This window comes from Rhinoraja longicauda, chromosome 10 (assembly GCF_053455715.1).
Source record: "Rhinoraja longicauda isolate Sanriku21f chromosome 10, sRhiLon1.1, whole genome shotgun sequence".
In the NCBI taxonomy this organism is placed as follows: Eukaryota; Metazoa; Chordata; class Chondrichthyes; order Rajiformes; family Arhynchobatidae; genus Rhinoraja; species Rhinoraja longicauda.
The window spans coordinates 59,426,818-59,450,187 of NC_135962.1; the positions used below are offsets into that span (position 1 = coordinate 59,426,818).

A 23,370-nucleotide genomic window follows, 5' to 3' on the forward strand; every position below is an offset into this window, starting at 1 on the left:
AGCTTGGTCAATGTAAAAATTGTCCCCAGTGGGTGTAGGATGGTGTTAATGTGCGGGGATCGCTGGTCGGCGTGGACCCGGTGGGCCGAAGGGCCTGTTTCCGCGCTGTATCTCTAAACTAGACTAAACTAGGCCATGCGGCCCTTCGAGCCAGCACCGCCATTCAATACGATCACGGCTGATCATCCACAATCAGTAACCCGTGCCTGCCTTCTCCCCATATCCCTTGATTCCACTAGCCCCTAGAGCTCTATCTAACTCTCTCTTTTAAATTCATCCAGTGAATTGGCCTCCACTGCCCTCTGTGGCAGAGAATTCCACAAATTCACAGGATGGTGTTAGTGTGCGGGGATCGCTGGTCGGCGTGGACCCGGTGATTCTCTAAACTAGACTAAACTAGACTAAATTACACCCACCAGGGACAATTTACATTCATACCAAACCAATTAACCCACAAACCCGCACGTCTTTTGAGTGTGGGAGGAAACCGGAGCACCCGGAGAAAACCCACGCAGGTTTACGGGGAAAACGTTACAGACAAGCACCCGGAGTGAGGATGGAACCCGGGTCTCTGGCGCTGTAAGCGCTGCAAGGCAGCAACTCTACCGCTGTGCCACCGTGGGAGCGCTGCAGCATTTAAAAGAGACGTACAGTAAGTTCCTCTCCAGACTCCAACACAGCCCTGGGTCACGGCTGTGCCTTCTGCAATCAGGCCTTGCCAGGAAATGCAATTTGAAGGCATGATTGGCCCTAGCCCTCGAAGGAACCTTCAGCGTTTTTCATTGTCAGTTTGCGCTGGTGTTTATCTTGAAGGGGGAACTAGGGCTCCTCCCAAACTCACATGTAATCGTTTGGACTAAACAACTTTAAAGATCATAGACACAAAGCGCCGGAGTAACTCAGCGGGTCAGGCAGCATCTCTGGAGAGAGGGAATGGGTGACGTTTCGGGTCGAGACCCTTTAGTTTTGTTTAGTTTAGAGATACAGCGCGGAAACAGGCCCTTTCGGCCCACCGGGTCCACGCCGACCAGCGATTCCCACACATTAACACTATCCTACACCCACTAGGGACAATTTTTACATTTAACAAGCCAATTAATTAACCTACAAACCTGCACGTGTTTGGAGTGTGGGAGGAAAAAGAAGATCTCGGAGAAAACCCACGCAGGTCACGGGGAGAACGTACAAACTCCGTACAGACAGCGCCCGTAGTCGGGATGGAACTCGGGTCTCCGGCGCTGCATTCGCTGTAAGGCAGCAACTCTACCGCTGCGCCACCGTGACCGCCCCCATCTGCAGTTCCTTCATATACAACTTTACAGATCAATTCTGTGCAATCTCCCCCCTCAGGTGTAGCAATAGTTGGCATTCGTCGAACACATTTAACGCAGTAAAACACCATTGCAGGATCGTGATCAGACACAAGGCGCTGGAGCAACTCAGCGGGTCAGGCAGCTTCACAGAAAGCACATCAACACCTCCACGTCCTCAAAATGCTTAGGGAGTTCGGCACATCCCAACAACGCTCACCAACTTCTACAGATGCGCCGCAGAGAGCATTTTATCGGGACGCATCACAGCTCGGTTTGGGAACAGCTTCATCCAAGACCGCAAGAAATCGCAGAGAATTGTGGACGCAGCCCAGACCATCACACAAACCAACCTCCCTCCCATCGACTCCATCTACACCTCACGCTGCCTTCTACAAGGCCAGCAGCATAATCAGGGACCAGTCTCATCCCCGGCCACTCCCTCTTCTCCCCTCTCCCATCGGGCAAGAGGCACAGAAGTGTGAGAACGCACACCTCCAGATTCAGGGACAGTTTCTTCGCGGCTGTTATCAGGCAACTGAACCATCCTATCACAACCAGAGAGCAGTGCTGAACTACTATCTGCCTCATTGGAGACCCTCGGATTATCTTTGATTGGAGTTTACTGGACCTTATCTTGCACTAAACATTATTCCTTTTATCATGTATCTGTATATTGGGGACGGCTCGATTGTAATCATGTATTGTCTTTCCGCTGGCAGGTTAGCACGCAACAAAAGCTTTTCACTGTACCTCGGTACATGTGACAATAAGCTAAATTAAACTAGATTGTTACAGTGTGGGGTGTCAGTGTTACAGTGTGGGGTGTATTACAGTGTGGGGTGTATCAGTGTTACAGTGTGGGGTGTTACAGTGTGGGGTGTATCAGTGTTACAGTGTGGGGTGTTACAGTGTGGGGTGTATCAGTGTTACAGTGTGGGGTGTATCAGTGTTACAGTGTGGGGTGTTACAGTGTGGGGTGTATCAGTGTTACAGTGTGGGGTGTATCAGTGTTACAGTGTGGGGTGTATCAGTGTTACAGTGTGGGGTGTATCAGTGTTACAGTGTGGGGTGTTACAGTGTGGGGTGTATTAGTGTTCCAGTGTGGGGTGTATCAGTGTTACAGTGTGGGGTGTTACAGTGTGGGGTGTATTAGTGTTCCAGTGTGGGGTGTATCAGTGTTACAGTGTGGGGTGTATCAGTGTTACAGTGTGGGGTGTTACAGTGTGGGGTGTATTAGTGTTCCAGTGTGGGGTGTATCAGTATTACAGTGTGGGGTGTATCAGTGTTACAGTGTGGGGTGTATCAGTGTTACAGTGTGGGGTGTTACAGTGTGGGGTGTATCAGTGTTACAGTGTGGGGTGTTACAGTGTGGGGTGTATCAGTGTTACAGTGTGGGGTGTTACAGTGTGGGGTGTATCAGTGTTACAGTGTGGGGTGTATCAGTGTTACAGTGTGGGGTGTTACAGTGTGGGGTGTATCAGTGTTACAGTGTGGGGTGTATCAGTGTTAAAGTGTGGGGTGTTACAGTGTGGGGTGTTACAGTGTGGGGTGTTACAGTGTGGGGTGTATCAGTGTTACAGTGTGGGGTGTATCAGTGTTACAGTGTGGGGTGTATCAGTGTTACAGTGTGGGGTGTTACAGTGTGGGGTGTATCAGTGTTACAGTGTGGGGTGTATCAGTGTCACAGTGTGGGGTGTATCAGCGTTACAGTGTGGGGTGTTACAGTGTGGGGTGTATCAGTGTTACAGTGTGGGGTGTATCAGCGTTACAGTGTGGGGTGTTACAGTGTGGGGTGTTACAGTGTGGGGTGTATCAGTGTTACAGTGTGGGGTGTGGGGTGTTAGAGGTGTATCACAGTGTTACAGTGCAGGCTGTGTGGGGTGTTAGGGGTGTATCACAGTGTTACACTGCGGGCTGCATGGAGTATCAGCAGCAGTTTGTCCTCTTTAATAAACTTGTTACAAACCCTTTGGAGCAAGGTTTGTCGTGAAGCGAGGTGAGCAGTGGAAGCCGTACAAATCACCTGGTGTGGGGGGCATTGTGGCATTGGGGGGAATAAGGGGCGGACAGACTACTCGCTGGTGATTTAAGTCACCCCCATTATGAGGTGGGCTTGAGGGGGGTGATGTTTCGAACACTGGCCTGCGACTGGTTTTAATTAGGCCGGAGTGAAGGCAGGAACAACACGGCACTGAAAAGCCTTCGCTGTTTACGTAGCAGTAATAAGCTGCCCAGAGTCCTGTACAGTGTCCTTGTCAACTTGACAATTTACTGTAATCCTCAGATGCAGAAAAAAACCTTAAATATCTGCAGCTGATTTATTTACCCCATCCCCCCCATCCACTCCCTCTCCCTCCCATCCCCATTGTTGTAATAGAAACAGAGACAATAGGTGCAGGAGGAGGCCATTCGGCCCTTTGATCCAGCGCTGCCATTCACTGTGATCATGGCTGATCATCCACAATCAGTAACCCGTGCCTGCCTTCTCCCCATATCCCTTGATTCCACTAGCCCCTAGAGCTCTATCTAACTCTCTTTTAAATCCATCCAGTGAATCGGCCTCCACTGCCCTCTGTGGCAGAGAATTCCACAAATTGAGAATGATCAGCCATGATCACATTGAATGGCGGTGCTGGCTCGAAGGGCCGAATGGCCTCCTCCTGCACCTATTGTCTATTGTCTAAGTTCACAACTGAAAACGTTTATTCTCTCACCTCACTTTTAAAAGGCCTCCCCTTTATTCTTAGACTGTGTGTGTGTGGCCCCTGGTTCTGGACACCCCCCAACATTGGGAACATTTTTCCTGCATCTAGCTTGTCCAGTCCTTTTATAATTTTACAGGTCTCTCTATAAAGGTCCCCCTCTCGTCCTTCTAGACTCCAGTGAATACAAGTCCAGTCTGTCCAATCTTTCCTGGTACGACAGTCCCGCCATCCCGGGGATTAACCCGGTGAACCTACGCTGCACTGCCCTCGATAGCAAGGTCGTCCTTCCTCAAACAAGGAGACCCAAACTCCTCACCAGGGCCCCTGCACAACTGCGATCCTTCTCAATTCCAGTGAATAATTGTAGAAACGGATTGGGGGGGGGGGGGGGAGGAGAGAACCTGAAGGGGAGAGTTAAGCGAGACGCGGGCAGGCAGTGAGGAAGGCGTATCCGAGCGAGTGTTTGTGTTGAGTGATGGGTGTTTTACTGTTGGCTCGGGACGACGTCAGCAGGTCATTGTAAAGTTCTCTGGCACGCGGGCGGGTTCCTTGGGAAACAACAGCCCCGCACAAATTTATTTGCCATGTCTTTGTTTTTACAGCAAGCTGAATAAATGACAGCCATGACATGGAGTCTGTACAGTGTCTACACAGCTTATAACTCTACATTGTACATCTCTCAGCTGCACTCCCTTGCAACGGACCAAGGCAGCTGAAAATGTGTTCCTAACTCTTTCTGTCAAGGTATTCATATCGTTTTTCCCATCATAATTTTATATTTATTAAACGCAGTCGCCAGGGTATATGGTAACTTTTTTTTAACAAACCGTGCCCTTAATCAATTCCAGGGTGGTTTCTAAGGTCTGTGTAAAAAGAATCTATTTATTACAACGTTTCCTGATCCTGGCGAGAGGCACGATTTCTGTCCACGCATTAGTCCCAAATAAGATTAGTCTTTGTGTGCATATCACAGCGCGAGGAAGTCAATCCAGATCACGATTACCTCTTTAGCTGCTGAATAGCTGCCACTAACACGAGGCAGGGTGCGGGCTTGGGGAGGCGAGGCAGGTCTTGTGGAATTCTCTGCCTCAGAGGGCAGTGGAGGCCGATTCCACTGGTGGGAGAGTTGAGGAACAGAGGGCACAGCCTCAGAATAAAAGGCTGGAGCGACTAGGCTTGTATACACTGGAATTTAGAAGGATGAGAGGGGATCTTATCGAAACGTATAAGATTATTAAGGGGTTGGACACGTTAGAGGCAGGAAACATGTTCCCAATGTTGGGGGAGTCCAGAACCAAGGGCCACAGTTTAAGAATAAGGGGTAGGCCATTTAGAACAGAGACGAGGAAAAACTTCTTAAAGCCTGTCCAATCTACGTACCTCTCTAAATGTTTCTTAGACGTTGTGATAGTCCCTGCCTCAACTACCTCCTCCTTGTTCCAAATACCCACCACCCTTTATGTAAAAAGGTTACCCCTCTGGCTCCTTTTAGATCTTTCCCCCCCTCACGGTGAACCTACAGGATGTGCTCTGCTTCTCCATTCCCCTACTCTAGGGAAAAGACCTTTACCTGTTCTATTCCTCTCATGGTTTTGTACACCTTTATAAGATCACCTCTCATCCACCTGCGCTCCAAGGAATGAAGTCCTTGCCTGCTCAACCTCTCCCTTGTAGCCCAGTCCCTCCAGTCCTGGCAACAGCTTGATAAATCTTCTCTGCACCCTTTCCAACTTGACAACATCTTGACTCTATGACTCTGTGACTCTATGAAGGGCCTGTTTCCACACTGTATCTTATCGAAACGTATAAGATTATTAAGGGGTTGGACATGTTAATATGTTCCCAATGTTGGGGGAGTCCAGAACAAGGGGCCACAGTTTAAGAATAAGGGGTAGGCCATTTAGAACTGAGATGAGGAAATACTTTTTCAGTCAGAGAGTTGTGAATCTGTGGAATTCTCTGCCTCAGAAGGCACTGGAGACCAATTCTCTGAATGCATTCAAGAGAGAGCTAGATAGAGCTCTTAAGGATAGCGGAGTCAGGGGGTATGGGGAGAAGGCAGGAACGGGGTACTGATTGAGAATGATCAGCCATGATCACATTGAATGGCGGTGCTGGCTCGAAGGGCCGAATGGCCTCCTCCTGCACCTATTGCCTATTGCCTATTGTCTATTGCCTATTGCCTATTGTCTATTGCCTATTGTCTATTGCCTATTGCCTATTGTCTATTGTCTATTGCCTATTGTCTATTGCCTATTGTCTATTGTCTATTGTCTATTGCCTATTGCCTATTGTCTATTGTCTATTGCCTATTGCCTATTGTCTATTGCCTATTGCCTATTGCCTATTGTCTATTGCCTATTGCCTATTGTCTATTGCCTATTGTCTATTGCCTATTGTCTATTGCCTATTGTCTATTGCCTATTGCCTATTGCCTATTGCCTATTGCCTATTGTCTATTGCCTATTGTCTATTGCCTATTGCCTATTGCCTATTGCCTATTGCCTATTGTCTATTGTCTATTGCCTATTGTCTATTGCCTATTGCCTATTGTCTATTGCCTATTGCCTATTGTCTATTGCCTATTGTCTATTGCCTATTGTCTATTGCCTATTGTCTATTGTCTATTGTCTATTGCCTATTGTCTATTGTCTATTGTCTATTGTCTATTGTCTATTGTCTATTGTCTATTGTCTTGTAGCAGTGCAAGCATTGCACTGTAACCGATGCTTCAACGGCAATCACAGGAAGCAGGAACGTCGCTGTTTTGTTTTTAAACAATGCAATAAAACCAAACCAGAGCCCACCAGCGTAACACAAGACAAACGATAAACTACCACGCAACTATCTTACACTCCATGTCTAGGATGCATTCCCCCCACCCGCGGTGCCCAGCGGTCCCGGAGTCCAGAACCAGGGGCCACAGTTTAAGAATAAGGGGTAGGCCATTTAGAACGGAGATGAGGAAAAACTTTTTCAGTCAGAGAGTTGTGAATCTGTGGGATTCCCGTTCCGCTGAGTTACTCCGTTTGTTTGTGTCTATCTTTGGCTTCAACCTGCACCCGTAGTTCCTTCCTACACATTTCCTCGCCTCACCCCTCAACAGACTCTTCCAATCGACCCTGTGCAAGTTCCCGTCTCATGCCTCCAAAATACTGGACGAATATTGGCACGGTGAAACAGAGAGACATAGAAAACAGGTGCGGGAGGAGGCTATTTGGCCCTTTGAGCCAGCACCGCCATTCAATATGATCATGGCTGATCATCCAAAATCAGTACCCCGTTCCTGCTTTTTCCCCTTATCCCTTGATTCCGTTAGCCCTAAGACCTATATCTAACTATCTCTTGAAAACATCCAGTGAATTGGCCTCCACTGCCTTCTGTAGCAGAGAATTCCACAGATTCACAACTCTCTGGGTGAAAAAGTTTTTTCATCTCAGTCCTAAATGGCCTTCCCCTTATTCTTAAACTGTGACCCCTGGTTCTGGACTCCCCCAACATCGGGAACATTTTTCCTGCATCTAGCGTGTCCAATCCCTTAAGAATTGTATGTTTCTTTAAAACCCCCTCTCATCCTTCTACATTCCAGTGAATACAAGCCCAGTCGACCCATTCTTTCATCATATGACAGTCCCGCCATCCCGGGAATTAACCTGGAGAACCTACGCTGCACTCCCTTAATAACAATAATGTCCTTCCTCAAAATAGGGGACCAGAACTGTACACAATACTCCAGGTGCGGTCTCACCAGGGCCCTGTACAACTGCAGTAGGACCTCCTTGCTCCTAAACTCAAATCCTCTCGCTACGAAGGCCAACATGCCATTGGCTTTCTTCACTGCCTGTGGGTGCATGAATCTCCAGTTCCAGGTGGACCTCAGAATGAAGTCTCAAAACCAGTGGTTCAAGAGATAAATTAGTTAAATTTTCCAAGATTTTCCCAGATTCAGGAAACACGATTCTTTTATTTTAAAAAAAAGAGAATGAGACAGAAAGCAGGAAATTACAGGGAGTTAGTCAAACATCTGTCAGAGGGAAAATGTTGGAAACTGATATTAAAGACTTTTTCGCTGGGGGGCTTAGAGAAATTTAAGGCTCTCAGGCAAAGTCAGCATGTTCTAATGAAAGAGAAGTCATGTTTTATTGGACTCCTTTGAAAGAGTTACATGCGATGTATAAAAAGGTGAACCAGTGGGTATACAATACTTAGATCTTTGGAGGCATTTACATGGGATGGAGAAAACTGCAGTGCAGGAACAGGCCCTTCGGCCCATAACATCTGTGCCGAAAACGATGTCAGGTTTGGTGGCGGCACGATGGCGCAGCGGTAGAGTTGCTGCCTCACAGCGCCGGAGATCCGGGTTCAATCCCGAATACGGGTGCTGTCTGTACGGAGTTTGTACGTTCTCCCCGTGACCTGCGTGGGTTTTGTCCGAGATCTTCGGTTTCCCCCCACACTCCAAAGACGTGCAGGTTTGTAGGTTAATTGGCTTGGTGCAAGTGTAAATCGTCCCTGGTGTGTGAAGGAGAGTGTTAATGTGCGGGGATCGCTGGTCGGCGCGGACCCGGTGGGCCGATGGGGCCTGTTTCCGCGCTGTATCTCTAAACTAAACTACACTAAACTAAAATTAATCTCTTCTGCCTGCACATGATCCAAATCCCTCTATTTACTGCAGATGCAAGAATAAAGGGGAGGCCATTTAAAACTGAGGTGAGAAAAAACTTTCTCACTCAGAGAGTTGTGAATTTGTGGGATTCTCTGCCACAGAGGGCAGTGGAGGCCAATTCACTGGATGAATTTAAAAGAGAGTTAGATAGAGCTCTCGGGGCTAGCGGAATCAAGGGATATGGGGAGAAGGCAGGCACGGGTTACTGATAGTGGATGATCAGCCATGATCACAATGAATGGCGGTGCTGGCTCGAAGGGCCAAATGGCCTCCACCAGATCAGCCACCTCCTCCCGGTAGGCCTTCTAGATTTTTTTAGATTTAGAGATACAGCATGGAAACAGGCCCTTCGGCCCACCGAGTCCGCACCGCCCAGCGATCCCCGCACATTAACACTATCCTGCACCCACTAGGGACAATTTTTTATATTTACCCAGTCAATTAACCTACAAACCTGCACGTCTTTGGAGTGTGGGAGGAAACCGAAGATTTCGGAGAAAACCCACGCGGGTCACGGGGAGAACGTACAAACTCCGTACAGACAGCGCCCGTAGTCAGGATGGAACCCTGGTCTCCGGCGCTGCATTCGCTGTAAGGCAGCAACTCTACCGCTGCGCCACCGTGCTTCTCATTAAAGAGCTCCCTTTAATTCTGAGGCTGTGACCTCTGGTCCTAGACTCTCCCACAGTGGAAACATCCTCTCCACATCCACTCTATCGATGCCTTTCATTATTCTGTGAGTTTCAATGAGGTTCCCCTCAACCTTCTAAACTCCAGCAAGTCGAGGCCTGGTGCTGTTAAACACTCATCATATGCTAACCCACTCATTCCTGGACTTTATTCCCTTGTATTGTCCTTTTCGCTGACAGGATAGCACGCATCAAAAAGCTTTTCACTGTACCTCGGTACACCTGACAATAAACTAAACTAATCAGGGACACTGTGCCATTGATCGATCAGCAAGTTGCTCACACGCCCCCTCTAGTGGCGGACGCCAACATAGGCTCTGTCTCCAGCATATAGTGTTGCTTCATTCACACAAGCATAATTATCTTTATCCCACAATTTATCGGGAACTAAGAGATAGCAGCTAACATCTGATGCACTTTTTTTTAAAAATGCCACAAGTTTCAATACCAAGTTGTACAGGGCATTCATGAGACCACACCTGGAGTATTGCGTACAGTTTTGGTCTCATAATCTGAGGAAAGACATTCTTGCCATAGAGGGAGTACAGAGAAGGTTCACCAGATTGATTCCTGGGATGGCAGGACTTTCATATGAAGAAAGACTGGATAGACTCGCCTTGTACTCGCTGGAATTTAAAAGATTGAGGGGGGATCTTATAGAAACTTACAAAATTCTTAAGGGGTTGGACAGGCTAGATGCAGGAAGATTGTTCCCGATGTTGGGGAAGTCTAGAACAAGGGGTCACAGTTTAAGGATAAGGGGGAAGTCTTTTAGGACCGAGATGAGAAAGTTTTTTTTCACATAGAGAGTGGTGAATCTGTGGAATTCTCTGCCACAGAAGGTAGTTGAGGCCAGTTCATTGGCTATATTTAAGAGGGAGTTAGATGTGGCCCTTGTGGCTAAAGGGATCAGGGGGTATAGAGAGAAGGCAGGTACGGGATACTGAGTTGGATGATCAGCCATGATCATATTGAATGGCGGTGCAGGCTCGTAGGGCCGAATGGCCTACTCCTGCACCTATTTTCTATGTTTCAATGTTTCTAACTTACGTTTGCTGTTCAAATCAGGTCTGGTCTCGACCCGAAACGTCACTCCAAAGACGTGGAGTTTTGCAGGTTAATTGGCTTGGTATAAAACTGTCCCTTGTGCGTGTGTAGGATCATGCTAATGTGCAGGGATCGCTGGTCGGCACGGACTCACTGGGCCGAAGGGCCTCTGTCCACGCTGTATCCCTAAACTAAACCATTCCTCCTCTCCAGAGATGCTGCCTGACCCGTTGAGTTACTCCAGCATTTTGTGTCTATCTTTGGTTTAAACCAGCATCTGCAGTTCCTTCCTACTCAGACCAAATCAAATCAGTTCTATCAAATCTTCCAGGACTCGAGCACTTGATTTAACCGGAACTTCTGTGCAGCACTGAATAGAGATCAACTTCAGAAGCACTTCCTTCCATGACCCATAGAGTCATGAGGCACAGAAACAGGTCCTTCTGCCCAACTTGTTCATGCTGTCCACTATACCCCATCTAAGCTAGCCCAATTATCAATCAAAGATAGGCACAAAATGCTGGTGTAACTCAGCGGGTCAGGCAGCATCTCTGGAGAGGAGTGGGTGACCTTTTTGGGTCGAGACCCTTCTTCAGTCTGAAGAGTTACCCCAGCATTTTATGTCTATCTTCGGTTTAAACCAAATCCTTTGGAGTTCCTTCCTACCAATTATAAATCGGGCAGCTTACAAACCAAGAAGTTGAAATAAGGAACTGCAGAGAAAAGGAATCGTTGACATTTCAGGTCTTCTGAGTTACTCCAGCGTTTTGTGTCTACCTTTGGTATCAAGCAGCATCTGTAGTTCCTTCCTCCACATCTGTGTTAAACTAGTCTATGGTCTTAATAGTTCACCCACAATCCCTTACAATGACTTCAGATGAAACAAACGGTTCTAGGATGCCTTTAATTAAGTTGCTTCATCCAAACAGGGGAAAGGACAAATGTCTGCCATGACTTTGTGGCGCAGCGGTAGAGTTGCTGCCTTACAGCGAATGCAGCGCCGGAGACCCGGGTTCGATCCCGACTACGGGTGCTGTCTGTACGGAGTTTGTACGCTCTCCCCGTGACCAGCGTGGGTTTTCTCCGAGATCTTCGGTTTCCTCCCACACTCCAAAGACGTGCAGGTTTGTCGGTTAATTGGCTTGGTAAATGTAAAAATTGTCCCCAGTGGGTGTAGGATAGTGTTAGTGTGCGGGGATCACTGGTCGGCGCGGACCCGGTGGGCCGAAAGGGCCTGTTTCCGCGCTGTATCTCTAAACTAACAGGTAGAGCAAAAGGGAAGATACAGAGTGCAGAATATAGTTCTCAGCAGAGTGGCACAGCAGTCCCAGAGACAAAGTCCAATGTCCGCAATGGGGTTTCCGCGTTGTATCTCTGAACTAAACTAAACTGTTATTTCATTCTGTAACTGATCAGCAGCCTGGTAAAGTGTCTCCCCCCCCTCCCCCAAACCTCCTGTGGCAGGAAACTCGGAACATATCGCCACACCAGAACGTTCAAACTCCCCTTAATCCTCCCCCCCCCCTCCCCTCCCCCCTCCCCTCCACGTAGGACTTGCTGAACGAGCTGTGTTAGACCCAATGTTGGTTTTAACTACAGGAGTCATGGTTATAATAGTTTTGACAGGGGTCCAAGACACATAACTGCATGCCATGATAAACAATGGCAGTCCAAGATTCAAGAAGTCTGCCCTCACACTACTGTGCTCGACATTCAACTGTTACACATGTGGTTGAACAGATGTTGCTGGAACCTTTGGGGGGGTGGCGATGGGAGGAGGGGGTTGGGTTAAAACATAGAAAATACATGCAGGAGGAGGCCATTTGGCCCTTCGAGCTATTTGGCCCTTCATTGTGATCATGGCTGATCATCCACATTCAGTAACCTGTGCCTGCCTTCTCCCCATATCCCTTGATCCCTCACACAACCTGTCCAAGTCACCCTGCAACCTCATCTTCCTCACAGTTCACACTACCACCCAGCTTTGTATCATCTGCAAATTTGCTAATGGTACTTTTAATCCCTTCATCCAAGTCATTAATGTATATTGTAAATAGCCTTGCGGTACCCCACTAGTCACTGCCTGCCATTCTGAAAGGGACCCATTTATCCCCACTCTTTGCTTTCTGTCTGCCAACCAATTTTCTATCCATGTCAGTACCCTACCTCCAATACCATGTGCTCTAATTTTGCCCACTAATCTCCTATGTGGGACCTTGTCGAAAGCTTTCTGAAAGTCGAGGTACACCACATCCACGGCTCTCCCCTGTCAATTTTCCTAGTTACATCCTCAAAGAATTCCAGAAGGTTAGTCAAGCATGATTTCCCCTTCGTAAATCTATGCTGACTCGGAACGATCCTGTTACTGCTATCCAAATGCTCTGCAATTTCGTCTTTTATAATTGACTCAGGCAGGCAGTGAAGAAAACCAATGGAATGTTGGCCTTCATAACAAGAGGAGTTGAGTATAGGAGCAAAGAGGTCCTTCTGCAGTTGTACAGGGCCCTAGTGAGACCACACCTGGAGTACTGTGTGCAGTTTTGGTCTCCAAATTTGAGGAAGGATCTTCTTGCTATTGAGGGCGTGCAGCGTAGGTTTATAGGTTAATTCCCGGAATGGCGGGACTGTCATATGTTGAAAGACTGGAGCGACTAGGCTTGTATACACTGGAATTTAGAAGGATGAGAGGGGATCTTATCGAAACGTATAAGATTATTAAGGGGTTGGACACGTTAGAGGCAGAAAACATGTTCCCAATGTTGGGGGAGTACAGAACAAGGGGCCACAGTTTAAGAATAAGGGGTAGGCCATTTAGAACTGAGATGAGGAAAAACTTTTTCAGTCAGAGTTGTGAATCTGTGGAATTCTCTGCCTCAGAAAGCAGTGGAGGCCAATTCTCTGAATGCATTCAAGAGAGAGCTAGATAGAGCTCTTAAGGATAGTGGAGTCAGGGGGTATGGGGAGAAGGCAGGAACGGGGTACTGATTGAGAATGATCAGCCATGATCACATTGAATGGCAGTGCTGGCTCGAAGGGCCCAATGGCCTCCTCCTGCACCTATTGTCTATTCTCCCCAAATCCCTTGATTCCACTAGCCCCGAGAGCTCTATCTATCTCTCTTTTAAATTCATCCAGTGAATTGGCCTCCACTGCCTTCTGTGGCAGGGAATTCCACAAATTCACAACAGGTTTTTTCTCACCTCAGTTTTAAATGGCCTCCCCTTTATTCTTAGACTGTGTGGCCCCTGGTTCTGGACTCCCCCAACATTGGGAACATTTTTCCTGCATCTAGCTTGTCCAGTCCTTTTATAATTTTATACGTCTCTATAAGATCCCCTCTCATCCTTCTAAATTCCAATGAGATCTGATAGAAGCTGGTGGCCATGAAAAGGCATAGTACCCTTTTGCCATCAGTGCCTTATATATTGCAAAATGTGCCATCACTGGCATAATCCTATTCTCTGCACGAGACGCTGCCTCATGAAGGTGGCATCCATCATCAATGATCCTCACCATTTCGGCTGTGCCCTCTACTTGATGTTACCATCAGGCAGGAGGTACAGAAGCCTTGATCAGGAATGCACTTACAATAATTAGGTTCTTGAATCAACCTGCACAACAGAAGGGCGGCACGGTGGCGCAGCAGTAGAGTTGCTGCCTTACAGCGAATGCAGGGTCAGAGACCCGGGTTCCATCCCGACTACGGGCGCCGTCTGTACGGAGTTTGTAAGTTCTCCCCGTGACCTGCGTGGGTTTTCTCCGAGATCTTCGGTTTCCTCCCACTCTCCAAAGATGTGCAAGTATGTAGGTTAATTGGCTTGGTAAATGTAAAAATTGTCCCTAGTGGGTATGGGATAGTGTTAATGTGCGGGGATCGCTGGTCGGCGCGGGCCCGGTGGGCCGAAAGGGCCTGTTTCCGTGCTGTATCTCTGAAACTAAAAACCTAATCCTACCTCAGCCACAGAACCATTTCTTCCACCACCATGATTTTTGTCTTCTCCCAATTGCGATTTTACTCAACGTTTGCTTTCTTTGGAGTCTTTGGAATATTTTGTAATTACGTATATTTTATTTCTTGCAGACAGGGTAGACATTCAGAACCTTTTCCCCCAGGGTGGAAATGTCCAGCACAAGAGGTGCTAACCATAAGGCAAGAGAGAGGGTAAGTTTAATGGAGACGTATAAAATTATAAAAGGACTGAACAAGCTAGATGCAGGAAAAATTTCCCCAATGTTGGGGGAGTCCAGAACCAGGGGGCCACAGTCTAAGAATAAAGGGGGGGGGGGGCATTTAAAACTGAGGTGAGAGGTAACTTTTTCACCCACTGAGTTGTGAATTTGTGGAATTCTCCACCACAGAAGGCAGTGGAGGCCAATTCACTGGATGAATTTAAAAGAGAGTTAGATAGAGCTCTAGGGGCTAGCGGAATCAAGGGATATGGGGAGAAGGCAGGCACGGGTTACTGATTGTGGATGATCAGCCATGATCACAATGAATGGCGGTGCTGGCTCGAAGGGCCAAATAGCCTCCTCCTGCACCTATTTTCTATGTGCAGATCAAGTTTGTTTTTAAAAAAGAGTGGGGAACACAGTGCCAGGTGTGGTGGTAGAGACAGATACAATGGCGGTGTTTAAGAGGCTGTTAGATAGGCACATGGATATGCAAGGAATAGTGGGATATGGATGACAACACTCTTGCCCCTTCCATTCTGCTTTAGTTAAACATTTTGTTCAAGATGGCCGCGCCGTTGTGTTTGGCTGCCTGCCACTGTATGTTTCTTTTTTTTTTTCCTAATCAGATTTGCAGCACTTTGGTCAACGTGGGTTGTTTTTAAATGTGCTATACAAATAAAATTGACTTGACTTGACTTGACATGCAGGAAGATGAGATGAGTTTAATTCGGCATCATGTTCCACACATTGTGGGGCCGAAGGGTCCATTCCAGTGCTGTACAGTTCTGTTCCATGTTCAGTCTGAAGAAGGGTCTCGACCCGAAACGTCACCCATTCCTTCTCTCCCGAGATGCTGCCTGACCTGCTGAGTTACTCCAGCATTTTGTGAATAAATACCTTTGATTTGTACCAGCATCTGCAGTTATTTTCTTATGTTCCATGTTGTCTGAGTCCATGTGCCTGTATTGCCGCTGCAACCATGTTTTTCATTGTACCTGTGCTTCATTATACTTGTGCACATGACAATAAACTTGACTCAACTTGAAAGCAAGTATTATCAGAGTTGGACATTCACAACTGGCGATCTACACCGATGAGCCAAAATATTATGACCACCTGCCTAATATGCTGTTGGTCCTCCGTGTGCAGCCCCATACGCAGCAGGGTGCGATGCACTATGTATTGTGACACATTCCTCCCGTGACCACCATTAACATTTTCCATGACTTGTGCCACAGTCGACCTTCTGTCGGTTCGGACCAAACGGGATAGCCTTCGTTGCCCTCGCGCATTGATGAGCCTTGGGCGCCCAACACCCTGTCTGTCGCCGGTTTGTGGTTTGTCCCTCCTCGGACCACTGTCGGTCGGTACTCACCACTGCTGACCGGGAGCACCCCACAAGCCTTGCCGTTTCAGAGATGCTCTGACCCAGTCGTCTGGCCTTAACAATTTAGCCCTTGTCAAAGTCGCTCAGGTCTTTACTCCTGCCCATTTCTCCTGCATCCAACACATCAACTTCAAGAACAGACTGTTCACTTGCTGCCTAATATATCCCACCCATTGACAGCTGCCATTGTAACAAGATAATCAATGCTATTCACTTCGCCCGTCATTGGTCATAATGTTTTGGCTGATCGGTGTGTATCACTCACTACCAGTTCCAGTGACTGCGAAACTGGGAATGCATAAAGTTGCGCCTAATCTAAACTCTGGTAATATTCTCGGTTGCAAAACATAAGAAACACATCACTTTGCATTGCTAGCCCTTTATAGGCTTTCGGGCGGCACATTGGCGCAGCGGTAGAGTTGCTGCTTTCCAGCACCGGAGACCCGGGTTCGATCCCGACTGCAGGTGCTGTCTGGATGGAGTTTGTGACGCGCGTGGGTTTTCTCCAGGTGCTCCGGTTTCCTCCCACACTCCAACAACGTGCAGGTTAGTTGACGTTGGTAGAATTGTAAATTGTCGCCCGTTTGTAGGATAGTGTTTGTGCACCGGGTGATCACTGGTCGGCACGGACTCGATGGGCTGAAGGGCCTGTTTCCGCATTGTATCTATAGAGTCTGAAGTCCTGGCACCTCACATGATTTCTAGTATATCTCTGGACATTGCTCACTGATCCTTGCATGCTTTAAATAATACAGCACACAGCTGTATAACATTTCTGCCAGATGATTAGTGTCAACTACATGACCCAATTTGAGATCTTGGTCTCTTCTTAAAATAGACACCCCATGTTTAGGAACTCTTTGAGAACAATTGTGGTTCTCTGCAGCATGTGGAGAAGCACTATGAAAGAAGCAGGGATTTAAGGGTGATGCCAGAACTATGCAATTATTCCACAGCAAACACAGAACAAGGATGTGATCTCTGTTCACCATAGTAGAAAGTTATGTGGCGGTGTAATAGTTATCTTTAAGACTACAGAAGTGTTTGACAGGATAAACAAACGATACTGTTTGTTTATTCACAGGGAAAGGACAGACAACAGGCCAACAAAAGAGCTTTGCCAATAAATCCAAGAGGAAATTTGGTAGCGAGTTCCAAATTCTGGCTAAAGAGTCGTTATGGATAATAAATCCGTTTCATGCAAGGGGTAACTAGGCAGGTACAAATGTGAGAAAGTAAGAAACGCTGACAAGATTCGAGGAAGTTGGTTTGCGTGGAGTATAAATATTGACATGGGCTTTGGCCCGGAATAGTCTGCCTCGCAGAATTTACAGCGTTAACAACGTGCTGGCAAGAGGGGAACACGTCTCTGAAGAAGGGTCTTGACTCAAAACGTCACCTATTTCTTTTCTCCAGAGATGCTGCCTGACCCAGCTGAGTTACTCCTGCATTTTGTGTCTATCTTAGGCCTTCCTCCGAGCTTAGACGTTGCCTTATCCTGTATCTGCACTGTAAATGGCTCGATTGTAATCATGAACAGTCTTTCCGCTGACTGGTTAGCACGCAACAAAAGCTTTTCACTGCACATTGGTACACGTGACAATAAACTGAGCTGAAGTTCACCATTTTGATACAAGGAAAAGTCCAGACTTCAAAGTAATGACCAACCAGACCATACTTTAATGTTGATATTTAAGCTACAATTACAAAAAGAAACCATTAAAAGGCGAAATTGTGATCCATAAGGTGCAGAATGCAAATCTCTGCAGCATGTTTACAGTATGAATGAGATATATTCTACGTCCCTTACAGACTGCTGCAGTATGTGATGATGCACTTAATTTAGTTCCAATACATTTTGTATTCACTCCCATTCTGCTGCAGGTGCTTTAGAAATCACACTATTTACATTTTACAGCAAACGCCCGCATTACTCAAAACGCCTCGCAAACACGCACTTTTTTTTCTCTTCTTAAATGTCACAGTTATCATTCTGGTACAAAATACCAACAAAAGAATAGATTGCTGCCACCACTGCCACTGACCTGCCCTTGCAATGAGGTTAGAGTGCATTTAAAGTCATGTGTTGTACAGTGAGTTAGGGGAACACAGATAGCAAGTTCATCACCTTTCAAAAAATAAAACCTTAGCACTTATTACATACAACAGCAAGGCCCAAACCTAAAATAAAACAAATCTTTTTTCTCATTAAGCATATTAGCATATACATTTCTCGATTGAAATGAGGTAAAGCATGGTGCCAAGTGCAATGCTCAAATCGTGCTACATGTATACAACAGCAACAGGACAGGAGGGGGGACGACTGCGTTTTGTGTCTTGACAAAGACAGGGAGGAAATAAGTTGCAGCATTGATTAGGACTTTAAATCAGAAGGCTGTTACAGTGGAAACATAGGATTTCATAAATGAATATAAATGATAGAAATAGCCCACACATCTCTGGATTGTTTTGAAAAGTGTGATGCACTGTCAATACTGAAATAATCCCAAATTGGTGACATTCTGTTTGATGTCAAATCCTTTGTGACATTTCTAGCAGAGTGTGTTTCGTTTGAACGTATGATACGTGGAGACGAGTACTTGCCTTGGTCGATGCCTATACGACGGGGATATTTAAAAAGGGGTTTGGGGTAACAGTGTGTGGAAACAGGAACCGATCCATTTTCTGGACCATGGTGCAGATTAAAATGAAATTTAGGAATGGATTGCCATTCCGTACATGTGTCAGCAGTGTTAAAAACATTTACTCATTTTCCCCAGTTTGTACATTAATAAAATGTAGCTATATTTCTTCAGTTGTTAACTTTGACAGATTTAAAAGGCTTTACTTTTGCAAGTGACAGGAACGATGCAGCCGGGTGGGATGTTAAAACCGTACACACGCATGCCTTTCACGTTCATGCCTCCCAACTCACATTAACCACAAAAGCGAGAAAGACGTGCTTTCAAATGTGTGCACCTCATCGCGGTGGTGAAGGTGGGTAACAATTGTAGGGGACTTGAGAGAGGATTTTTCTGGAGAGCATTGAGACAAAGATCCCAGATGTAATTATTTTTAAAGTAAAATTAAAAGAGGTATTATAGTTACAGTGCAAAAACAATTATTGAAACATTTCAAGCATAATATAAAAACATAGCACCAAAAATAACGAGAAATCAAAAACGCATGCAAATAAGAACTGAGGTATTCAAAGGGAAGAACGCCTAATTGGTTTCTACTGAAAACATAACCACGACCTCGAGCTGAGCCAAGTAGGATGCATCCTCTCTTTACAAGCTTGAATGCTGAAGGCTGATTAAACAAGATCATGTTTTAATCACAGGATTTTCTGTTCCTTGCCTGTGCCATGTAGGTTTTAACTTTTATAAAAAACGATGCAAACATGAACAGGGTTTCTTCACAAACACACAATTTTGGTGTAAAAGTTAGGTGCTTTTGGCCAAGCACAGAGGACGTGCATGTGCTGCTCTGTGCGTGCTTGTTTGTGTGTGCGTGCGCTCTTGCATATACACATTGTGCGCTGCATGGACTCGCGCCTGTGTAGGTTTGTGCACGTGCACCTGTGCATTTTTACTCCAGCCCCATCTCTTAGAAATGGAAAGGTGCTGGTCAATAATAAAATAACCCTTCCGATATTTTACAAAAACATTCTGCAGCATATTTTACGAATGATACGTCTAAAGTCACCGTGTCGTCAGAGCGACGGTTCCTGTACTGCAGCACCAAACTTGTGTTTGGAAGCACCGCACTCACACCGCCAGCACAATGCACACTTCCCCTAAAGACAACCAAGTGGAAATACAGCCACTTCTTGCAGCGAAACGAAAACTGTCAACACTTCAAATCTAAGTATCCGAAACCATTGTATCTGTATTAAAATATACGTGTAGCTCCCTCTCGCTCGACAATAAGTTACACAACCACAGCTCCGATGGAGGTCAGTCGATGGCTGCAGTTAGTTATCATACAATGTGTATTAAATGGGAATGTAAAATCAGCCATAAAAATGTATCAAAAGGTTCAAGAAAACAAAACAAGTGGGGGTTATTTTTAATTAAGGCAAAACCCTTTTTGATTAAATGCAAGAGACTCATTGTGTGGCATTAAGTTGAACATATGCTACTCACTGTAAATGCCAGTTGCTTTAAGTGAAACCTGTTCCTATTTAAATTAAGTGCAAAAACAAGGAATGGGAATGTCACCTCTAAATGTGAATGGATGACAAGGAAACAGGACAATACTGGCACACTCGTTTGCTCTCACCAGCTCATACAAGACAGTTTTACACACTGCTGCTGGACTGGCACTAGTGCACAGGTCAAGAATTTCAAGATTACTAAAAATGTGCAATCTAATAACTAATCACTTTTCCAGCATAAGCTTCCTGGCTCACTAAACACCAAGCAAAAAGCTATATTAAAAAAAAAATTAAGTAAACATCATAGGGAAACCTGACAACTGTTAAAATGCTTGCAAAAATGAATATAAAGCACTCTTGTGATTAATCTAGCAAAATAGGGCAGGAGGGAAGGATTGTGTTCGCGCAAGAGCTTACTGTAGTCTACAATTAATCCTAAATTATTATACTACTGTAGTACAAACACTTTACACCTTTATAGAATAACTGGCTCACGCTCGACGACCCAGTCTTGTTTTCTCGTGACCCCAGGTGAGCTTGTGGAGAGGTGCGGGCCGGGCCGGGCTGGGGTGTGGGAGTAGGATGGCTCCTCAGCTGTTTTGCAACGGAGACTGGTTTGCCTTCAGGCTCCTTAGTGCTCTGCGAGCTGCCGCAGACTTGGCGATCCTGTAACTGCGGCCGACTCCTTTAAACTTTCCTTTGCCAACCACCTCCACCGTGACTCGGACTTTGCCATCGTACGTTCTCTCCGCGGGGCTTGAAAAGGGGACGTACAGGTCAGTAAGAAACCCATTTAAATGGGGACATTTCAGTCAAATCACCAGCAAAAATATTTGGGAAGAAGAAACAAAGAACTGCAGATGCGTAGGAAGGAACTGCAGATGCTGGTTTAAATCAAAGGTAGACACAAAAAGCTGGAGTAACTCAGAGGGACAGGCAGCATCTCTGGAGAAAAGGAATGGGTGACGTTTCAGGTCGAGACCCTTCTTCAGTCTGATATATAGATAGATATAGATAAATAGATACAGATGGATATATAGTAGATGTAGAGGGGGTAGAGGCATGTTCTATAACATCATTTAAAAGACAATTCCTTCTCTCCAGAGATGCAGACTGTCCCGCTGAGTTACTCCAGCACTTTGTGCCCACCAAAGAACTGCAGATGCTGGTTTACAAAAGAGTCAAGAGTGTCTTAACTGTCACATGTCCCAAAAATGAAATTCTCACTTGCAGCACAACAGAATATTTAAACACAGTACTCTGTAAACAATATAACAAAATAAATCTGTGTGAAAATATATCTACACACACACACACATATGTACACATACAAACACACACATAAAAACAAACAAACAATAATAGTGCAAATAGACAAAACCAATGGCCCCAGGTCTATGTAGTTCAGAGCTTATTTGGAGGTTGTAGTCTTTAAGACTGAGTGCTGGAGTAGATCAAGCAGGTCAGGCAGCATCTCAGGAGAACATGGACAAGTGACACTGCAGGTAGGGACTTTCTTCGGATAAAAATATTAAATATTTTACTCTGGAATAGTATGAATATAGTGCAGGATTATGTGTGATACGTGGAATACAGCGGATACAGCGTGGAAATAGGCCCTTCAGCCCAACATGTTTCATCTACACTAATCCCACCTGCCTGAGTTTGGCCCATATCCTCTGCCACAGAAGGCAGTGGAGGCCAATTCACTGGATGTTTTCAAGAGGGAGTTAGATTTAGCTCATGGGGCTAAAGGAATCAAGGGACGTGGGCGAAAAAGCAGGAACGGGATTCCGATTTTACATGATCAGCCATGATCATATTGAACGGCGGTGCTGGCTCGAAGGGCCGAATAGCCTACTCCTGCACTTATTTTTCTGTGTTTCTATCCCGTCAAATCTGTCCGATCCAACTGTCTAACTGCTTCTTAAACGTTGGGATAGTCCCTTCCTCAACTACCTCCTCTGGCAGCTTGTTCCATACACCCACAACTCTTTGTGTGAAAAGGTTACTCCTCGGATTCCTATTAAATAGTTTCCCCTTCACCTTGAACCTATGCCCTCTGGTCCTCAATTCACCTACTCTGGGCAAGACTCTGTGCATCTACCAGATCTATTCCTCTCATGATTTTGTACACCTCTATAAGATCTCCCTTCATCCTCCTGCGCTCCATGGAATGGAGACCCAGCCTACTCAACCTCTCCCTGTAGTTCACACCCTCTAGTCCTGGCAACATCCTCGTAAATCTTCTCTGTACCATTTTCAGCTTGGTCTAGCTCAAGTCTGTGCTGCTGTTCAATTATTTCTTGAGGTTTAAAAAAAAAATCATTTGATCACGGGATATGGTTGCTTATTGGCAATGTAAATAAAACTATGTATAAGTATTTATAAAAGGCATTTCTCAAACATGAAGTTTATTGTGATGGGATTCGAGCTTGATTTGCTGTCTTGGCCTCTGGAGACTAGTCACGCAGCTGTACAACACGGAAACACAGCCTTCAGCCAACCTCATCAATGACCCAGCTGCCTAACCAAGCTAGTCCCACTTGCCTGGGCTTGGCCCACATCCCACCAAACCTTTCATATCCATGGACTTCTCCAAATCTTCATCTCCACTGCTTCAATCTGGCAACTCGCACCCTGCATGCGAACAATGTGCTTCTCTTGTTCCTTTCAAACCTTTGCCCTCTTACCTTCATCCTATGCCCTGTAGCTTAGACGTCCCTGCTCCAAGGAAAAGACGGCAGCTATTCAACTAGTTTAACCAGCATAATCGCAGACCCACACCACCTTGGCCACACACTCATTTTACCCCTGCCATCGAGAAGGTGGTACAGGAACCTGAAAACTTGGTTCAGGAACAGCTTCTTCCCTACGACCATTTGGCTATTAAACACTACAAACTCCAAATAAGCTCTGAACTACATAGACTATTAATGTTATTATTGCACTATTATTGTTTATTTTTCAGCCCACAATGTCCGTGTCAAACATGATGTCAAGTTACACTAATCTGCTCTGCCTGCATATGATCCATATTTATCCATTCCGTGCATGTCCATAGAAACATAGACAATAGGTGCAGGAGGCGGCCGTTTGGCCCTTCAAGCCAGCACCGCCATTCATTGTGATCATGGCTGATCATCCACAATCAGTAACCCGTGCCAGCCTTCTCCCCGTATCCCTTGATTCCGCTAGCCCCTAGAGCTCTGTCTAACTCTCTTAAATTTA

The 23,370-nt window shown here is 46.0% G+C and overlaps 1 protein-coding gene across 2 annotated transcripts in view; it reads right to left on the minus strand.

Annotated features, from left to right (window-relative positions):
- Window positions 1–17,646: 17,646 nt before the first annotated feature.
- Window positions 17,647–23,370, minus strand: part of dicer1 (dicer 1, ribonuclease type III) — a 117,956-nt gene continuing 112,232 nt past the window's right edge. For both annotated transcript variants that reach the window (XM_078406960.1, XM_078406958.1), the window contains one exon: window positions 17,647–20,895. In XM_078406960.1, coding sequence (XP_078263086.1) covers window positions 20,730–20,895 — 166 coding nt within the window. In that variant the 3' untranslated portion in view covers window positions 17,647–20,729. The remainder of the gene's footprint in view (window positions 20,896–23,370) is intronic.